Consider the following 8,514-nt stretch of genomic DNA (forward strand, 5'->3'; position numbering starts at 1 on the left):
TATATATATATATAAAAATTTCTTTTAAAATGTAAATATAACTTTGTTATGTTTCTATTTATTGGCATAACCGATTTACCAAACCGAAAAAAAATAACAAACCAAAAAGAGAAAAATCAAATTAAACCAAATTTATTTTGGTTTGGATTGGATTACACTTCTTCAAAATCAAAAATCAAAAACCCAAACTAAATAGTATAAAACCGAAACGAAAAACCGAATGTACACTCCTACTCAACTATAGAATGAAACCATTACGAAAACAAGTAACGACAATGGTTATGGATTTATAATTATGGTCTGAAGTAAAAAATAAATCGTTGATGTTGAAGAGTATCCATTTAATAATTTTGAGAAAAAAGATGAGCTCATTTTGTTCCAATTTACATGTTTCTTCCATTTGATAATAAATAATTAAGATGAAACAGTTTATCATCGGAATACAATATCATGATGAAGTTTGTCTTGACATGCAGCTATGTTTATAGAGTTCAAATTTTGAGTTCTCAATTAAGATGAAGCATTTTATGTTTTGACTTGAAAGCATTGGAGGATGGCTTCAATTAAATAAAAGTGTATTATACTTGATGAAAGCGTGGGAATTAAGTTTATATATGGCTTTGATAACTGAAATTTCTAATTAAAAATACTAGTTCAGGATCACATGCAATTCAATAGATCCAGCATATGCAAGAATCAGTTAATTAAGGTACTTACTACTACCTTTCCTTTAGAAACTGAAAGTCAAGAGAGGGGGGGGGGGGAATTAAAATTCCCTTAAGTCGACTTCCTGCTCTGGTCAGTCGACTCACCTGCATGTTAGTAAAACAGATAAATAGTAATGATAAAATTTCCTTAAGTTGACTTCCTACTCTGGTCAGTCGACTCACCTTCACGTTAGTAAAACAGATAAACAATAATAATAACTTGCAGTGAGTAAATAACACAGAGTATTTTTATACTGGTTTGGATCACCGATGTGGTGCCTAGTCCAGTCCTCTTGGGTTACAAGGGTTTCCTTAAGAGATTGTTGAAAACTTGAGTGTTACAGAATGTTATGATTAAGAACCCTGACTGATATTCAAATCAGACCTTCTTCTTTAACACAACCTCGACTTGTATAACCTACACTCAGATCGTTTCTTTTTCTTTTCCTTACAATTGTTCACTCAAAGGTGTACAGAGTTTTATTAAAGATAAGAGAAGATTACTATATAAGTTCAAGTGAAGTGTGTACTTCACATCTAAGACTGAGATAGGTTTAAATATCTGTGAAAGATGATGCTCTATTTCAGAAACCCAAGGGAATTGTAAATCAACAAATCCTTAGATGATTCCTTGATTTATTTGAATTGATTTGCTAAATCATGTCCATATCAGATATGTGCATGATTAAATCAATTTCTTCCTTTGTTAGATGAACTCCTTGAATCTTGGCTGATCTTCAATATCTTTCTTGAATCTTTGGCTGATCTTTAATCTTCTGATCTTCAATCTCTTCCTTGAATCTTGACTGATTGATTTACAAATATTTCATTTCCTAAATCTTGGCTGATTGGTTTACAACAATATCTTTCTTGAATCATTGGCTGATTTTTCAATCCTTGATCTTCATTATCTTTCTTGAATCTTGGTTGATTGATTTACAAATATTTCTTTTCCTTAGTCTTGGCTGATTGATTTATAAATATTTCTTTCCCTTCTTTAGCCTCCTGCCTTTCCTGTTTTGCTTCTTTAGCCTCCAGCCCTTTCCTGTTTTGCTTCTTTAATCCATACTAGGATTCTATTTCACCTTGGGTTGTTTTCCATAATGTTGCCATGCCTTCCATGTTGCTCGTATCATTCCTTGTTATTTCCTGCAAGTTGTCATTAATCAGAATATCATAATTTAACAATCTCCCCCTTTTTGATAATGACAACTACAATTAATACAAGTTTAACTTTAACTTCCCTGTTAGATGTATCATGGATTGGCCGACATCCTTGTGCTCCCCCTTTCTATATGCTCCACCTTTCTATATGTCGTGTCTATATTTTCTCCCCCTTTGGCATAATCAAATAGGAAAATAGACAAAAACAAAATAACACGATAGGTCAACTACGAAATCACCAAGAAAGTATTTCAGAGAGGTCAACACATTCCTCATGCTTGTGAAAGTATGAGTGTCATAAGGAAAATCGGTAAGCTTAATATATAAGAACAGTAATACCAAGACATTCTCGAGGGAAACAAAATCTTTTTTCAAGTAAAGATTTTGTAAAACATCAGCTAATTGCTTTTTAGAAATAAAAAATTTAAGCAGAAAATCACCATTTTCAACAAGATCACAATATATTTAGATAGACTAATAATACTGGTATTATCGCAAAAATAGGTACTCCCTCAAAGGATAAATCATTGACGAGGAGTTGATGCATCATCTAAAGTAGTTAATTGCCACAACTTCCAGCCGCCAAATAATCATGAAATAAGATATTTTCTCAAAAACTGGCATGTCCCACTGGTGCTTTTTCTGTCAATTTTATCACCTGCAAAGTCAACTCTGAATATCCAAAAAAAATTAAAAAAAAGGATACGATAACCCCATTTCAAAGGTTCCAATGAGATATGAGAGCTAATGAAGCTGGTTTCTTGAAAAAGAATCTCGTCTGGATTTTGTAATCTGATTTTTCCAGAATGAAGTTTTCAGGTAAGCTAGCGTTATGTTTCCATTCCCTGGGAATGTTTATTTTATCGACTGGATTAGTCGACTCTACTTCTGCAATAGCTGACTCTTTAGTGAAATTTTCATGGACACTTTTGGAACATCGTCTGCTAGTTTAGATGTATCAATTTCATCCTCACCTGCTTCACTTTCCTGCATTCTTTGTCACTTCTTGGATCAAATTTTCCAAGATAGTTCTTACCATTATTGTGGACGAAGCATCTGCATCCAAAAGGATGGAAATAGCTGATGTTAGGTTTCTTTTTTTCTTTTGCTTCTGCCTAAGAATGATCAGGAAGACTATGATCGAGGAGCATTGTTCTTGATGTAATAATCAATTTTTCTTTTATGCCACTCCATTTTGTTGATGTGATCTGCTTCTTTGTATGTCCAAGCCATATCCAAAGATAGATCCCATGATGTTGATAGTTACAACAACAATTACTTCTCATTTTCCATTATTTCCAAATATTACAAATCCTCAAGCAATGTTTTTAATAGTTTAAACTTTTCTCTCTTTCCATACATGTGTCTGGAGCATCTGTCAATTACCCACATTCCTTTTTTGTAGGTTTTTTGGTATGCTCCTGCAAAATAGAGTAATTTCTTTTTGGTACCCAAGTATTTTTGGGTCCTTGAGGGTTAGCATTAACAACTTTTGAAAATCCATTTTCCAGAAGAAAATTTCATATAGTTAAAAGATTTGTGATGAATGTCACCACAAGTATTACAAGAGAAATTAATACCAGATTTAACAGTATGATAAGAGGAATTAGATAAAGACTTGTTGGATCTTTTGGAACTTTGATTATAAGATCTTCTCCCGTTGAAAGTAGTTCTGTTATATCTGACAGAGTTATGACTAGAAGATTTTCTGATATTGTTCATCTGCAGTCTTACTTTTTCCAATTCTTTGCTAAAAAGTCGACTTAGCTTTGACTTGCTTCGAGAAGAATCTGCCGGTCTTTCTTTTCTTGATCAATCTTATTGTATGCGTCGATTACTTTTTGTAATTCATCGATAACCATGTCCAAAGAGTTATGTAAGTCATTACAGTCAGAATAGTTAAAAGATCTTACCGCACGCGTTTCACCTAGTGCCATGAAACATATGTTGGCGGTTTCATTATGATTATCTTCAGATATTTCTCCTTGACTCTAGACATTGTCATTTCTTCAATTATTTCTCCTTCTTCGTGCTGGGCAGTTTTGTTTGATATGTCCTTGTTTTCCACATTAGTAGTAGCGATCATCATTTCTTTTGAATTCATTGTTGTTGAATATCTTTTGAGGTCTCTGTCTTTTTTGTCTAAGCATTTGTTTAATTCCTCTATTTATGAGAGTCATTCCTTCGCTTTGATATTCATCGACTTCATCTCCAATGTCAGATGTCTCGACCGTAAATGCAATAACCTTCTTCTTTTCATTCTTATTGTACTTGTTAATGTGATTCTGCTCATAAGCTATTAAATTACCTCGGAGCTCATCATATGTCATGTTCTGCAGATCTCTATCTTGAAGAATGGCCGCTTTAGTTTCCCAAGCTTTGGGAAGGCTTCGAACAATCTTACTGACTTGTAACGAGTTTGAGTATACCATTCCAAGAGATTTTAGTTCACAAACAATTTTACTAAATCTTGAAAACATAGATTCACAATTTTCATAACACGTATTTTATTTACGAGTGAGATGATTCGAGCTTCCTTTACTTTAGTAATTCCTTCATAGGTTACCTCTAGTTTATCCCACATCTCCTTTGTAGTTTCGCAAGTTGATATTTTGTCATATTCTGGTCCGCTTACTGCACAATACAACAAACTTATAGCTCTAGCATTAGTTTGAATTACCTCTTGTTGTTCCTTAGTATATCGAATGATTCGGGATAAAGGTTTTTTAGTGCCATCTTTTTCAGTCAATCCTAGAATAGGCTTCGGGCCCTTTTTTATTACTATCCATGCTATATGATCATTAGAAGAGACAAAGATTCTAAATCTGTCTTTCAAGTGAGAGTAATGTTGTTCATTAAAATATGGTGGTCGGTGTGAAGAGTGTTCGTCTTGAAATAACGTGCCAGGAATTAGATAGTGTGTCATTGGATCTTTTCTCACGTGTGGTTAAACACTGAATTTATGAGACCTGTTCTGATACCAATTGAAAGTCAAGAGGAGGAGGGGGTGAATTAAAATTCCCTTAAGTCGACTTCCTGCTCTGGTCAGTCGACTCACCTGCACGTTAGTAAAATACTTAAACAGTAATGATAAATTTTTCTTAAGTTGACTTCCTACTCTGGTCAGTCGACTCACCTGCACGTTAGTAAAAAAGATAAACAATAATAATAACTTGCAGTAAGTAAATAACACAGAGTATTTTTATACTGGTTCGGATCACCGGTGTGGTGCCTAGTCCAGTCCCCTTGGGTTACAATGGTTTCCTTAAGATCTTGTTGAGAACTTGAGTGTTACAGAATGTTACGATTAAGAGCCCCGTCTGATATTCAAATCAGACTTTCATTTTTGACACAACCTCGACCTGTATAACCTACACTCAGATCTTTCTTTTTCTTTCTTTATAATTGTTCACTCAAAGGTGTACAGAGTTTTTTGAAAGATAAAAGAAGATTACAATATAAGTTCAAGTGAAGTGTGTACTTCACATCTAAGACTGAGATAGGTTTAAATAGTTGTGAAAGATGATGCTCTATTTCGGAAAACTAAAGGGAATTGTGAATCAAGAATCCTTAGATGAATCCTTGATTTATTTGAATTGATTTGCTGAATCATGTCCATATCAGAAATGTGCATGATTAAATCAATTCCTTTCTTTGTTAGATGAACTCCTTGAATCTTGGCTGATCTTCAATATCTTTCTTTAATCTTTGGCTGATCTTTAATCTTCTGATCGTCAATCTCTTCCTTGAATCTTAACTGATTGATTCACAAATATTTCTTTTCCTAAATTTTGGCTAAATCTTGGCTGATTGATTTACAGCAATATCTTTCTTGGATCTTTGGCTGATCTTTTAATCTTTTGATCTTCACTGTCTTTCTTGAATCTTGGTTGATTGATTTACAAATATTTCTTTTCCTTAGTCTTGGATGATTGATTTACAAATATTTCTTTCCCTTCTTTAGCCCCCTGCCTTTCCTGTTTTGCTTCTTTAGCCTCCTGCCTTTCCTGTTTTGCTTCTTTAATCCATATTAGGATTCTATTTCGGCTTTGTGTTGTTTTCTGTAATGTTGCCATGACTTCCATGCTGCTCGTATTATTCCTTGCAAGTTGTCATTAATCAAAATATCATAATTTAACAGAAACGTGTCAATTCAAATGTTATATTTATTAATTCCCTTTATTGTAAGAGAAATTGATAAGTCACATTTTAGAAAACTAAAGTTATTATCCTTCTTGATAATTTATGTGACATTTTTTTGGTTGTCTGCCATATGTTAAAAAAGATTGTTATGTGACTTTTATAAACTTCGTGTCAAGTAAAAATAAAGCTAAAAGAAATGAAATGAAAACCTCCCTAAAACCTTATCAACCTTGAAGTTAGATAGCTTGTTTCCATAAAACCCTTTATTCAAGTAAAATAGAGTTACTATCTCACATAGTCACTCAACTATGCACTCTTCTCTCAGAAAGTCACTCAACTTTAAATTTTCACTCAAAAGTCACTCAACTATGCACTTCTATCTCAGAAAGTCACTCAACTTTGAATTTTAACTCAACAGTCACTCAAATATCCACTCTTTCCTCAGAAAGTGCCCAATTCATTTAATTATTTTTTAATTAAAATTTACTGATATTAATTGTTTATATAACAACCAAATTATTTTTAAAAATAAAAAATACCATTTTAACCATTTAGTGATCCACCCACCTAACCCAATATTAAAAAATATAATATGACCCATTTTATTTTGTCTTTCATCCTAAATTATTCCCTCTATTTCTCATCTACATTTTCGAGAGGCACCAATGGGGAATGAAAAAGAAAAATGTGTACTTGCAGAAAGCTTGGGAATTGAGTTTAGAAATGTGACGGACAAAAGGGATCTTGTCCAGGGGCGGAAGCTAAAGCGTTAAATGAAAACGTGATTGGATGGCTTGAATAAAAAAGAATGTATATATGTTATACTTGCTGAAAGCGTGGGAAGTTATGGCTTTGATCATAACTGGAATTTGTAATTAAATATATAAATACTAATTACAAGCAATTCTATAATATATGTAGCATGTGCAGGAAACATGTAATTAAGGTACTAAGTATTAATTAAATCAAATCCTAAATATTTTAAAAGCCATGCACTACCAATAGGCAATATTCAACTAGTATAAATAGCCATCGTTACTAGCACATGAATTCAATCATCAATTAAACTACGTTATTAATTACGCCTAACCTTAGCTTGTTGACATGGCTTCCAAAAATCAGGCCTCTATTACCCTTTTCTTATCACTTAATCTCCTCTTCTTTGCTCTTGTAAGTGCAGACTGTTCAACTGATATTTTGAAATTTGGGGCATGTGCTAATATACTTACTGATTTGGTGGGTGTAATTATCGGGACTACTCCAACTTCGTCATGCTGCAGTTTGATTGACGGACTGCTGGACCTAGAGGCCGCGGTTTGCTTGTGCACAGCCCTAAAAGCAGATGTGCTGGGAATTAATTTGGATATACCACTCTCTCTAAACATCCTTCTCAACGTCTGTGGAAAAAAATATCCTACTGGTTACACTTGTTGATTGAAAAATTATTATGTGTTTGTGAACGATCGATCTACCTCTTGTTCAGAATAAGTAAGCTTTGCATACATATATAAATGCAGCTTCATCACTTCACTTTACTTACTTACTAGTTCTGTCATGTTCATGTATCTTAAACTTTTTGGACATGTCAATTCAATAAATGGAATGTTGTTTCTATTCACTTTGTTCGTAACCACAAATTCATTTATACTATATCAAGCTAAATTTACATAGAATATTTTCATTTCTCACAATGTATTTATCACTGTTTGTGTCCATTTCCAGAAGTTTTGACCAAAGTAAGTCATTATTAAAATTAATTTATCAAAATAGTATATTTTTTTTGAAATTTTACAAACTAGTATAAACGTAGTTCTCAATAACGTTTTAGGTAATATTTTATTCAAAAAAATTCAATAACTAAAAGACAAAAATCTGACAGAGTCAACAGACATAGAACGTTATTGTTAGTAACGTTTTATATTTCGTTATTCTGAGGCATGTTTTACAGTTAATACGAACTCACATTAACGTTTCTCAGGAATGATTAAAAATTAAAATTCAATATCGTACATGCCCCATTCAACTTTATTAAACTTTTCAATATATATATGTAATTTCTCTTATCTTCTCTTTTCATACATAAATAATACTTTTTCAAGAAAAAATAGAGCGAGGAGGGATTTCCTATGATAACAATTAATTTCTTTTTTTAATAGTTGTCTTGCTTACTTATTGCATCAATATTAATGCAATAACTTCTTTATTGATAGTCTAATATTTAATAATCATAAGAAACCGATTGGTCAAATATTTGGAAAGGATGGTTACCTAGGCTAGAAGAGGATTTCTCATATGATTTATTCACAAATTTTGAAATTGAAATAATACAAGAAAAGCTCCAATTTGTTCAAAGACTTCCTCGCGTTCTTTTTTCTTTTGTTTAAAAAGGTATTGTCTATGTATAAAAGAGAAAGAAAAGAGAAAATCATATATATTTGAAGTGAAAGTATGTACTATATATATATATATATATATATATATATATATATATATCTTTTAT

The 8,514-nt window shown here is 32.3% G+C and overlaps 1 protein-coding gene across 1 annotated transcript; it reads left to right on the forward strand.

The window, feature by feature from the left end:
• Positions 1-7,091: 7,091 nt before the first annotated feature.
• Positions 7,092-7,632, forward strand: LOC107013829 (14 kDa proline-rich protein DC2.15-like). Its single transcript, XM_015213705.2, has one exon. It carries the CDS (start codon positions 7,119-7,121, stop codon positions 7,446-7,448), a length of 330 nt encoding a protein of 109 aa, XP_015069191.1. The 5' UTR covers positions 7,092-7,118; the 3' UTR covers positions 7,449-7,632.
• Positions 7,633-8,514: the final 882 nt, after the last annotated feature.

The sequence above is a fragment of the Solanum pennellii genome, chromosome 3 (genome assembly GCF_001406875.1).
Source record: "Solanum pennellii chromosome 3, SPENNV200".
Taxonomy (NCBI): Eukaryota; Viridiplantae; Streptophyta; class Magnoliopsida; order Solanales; family Solanaceae; genus Solanum; species Solanum pennellii.

Excerpts from the sequence above, each read along its gene's own strand:
- LOC107013829 (XM_015213705.2), top strand. The coding sequence starts at position 7,119 with ATGGCTTCCAAAAATCAGGCCTCTATTACCCTTTTCTTATCACTTAAT.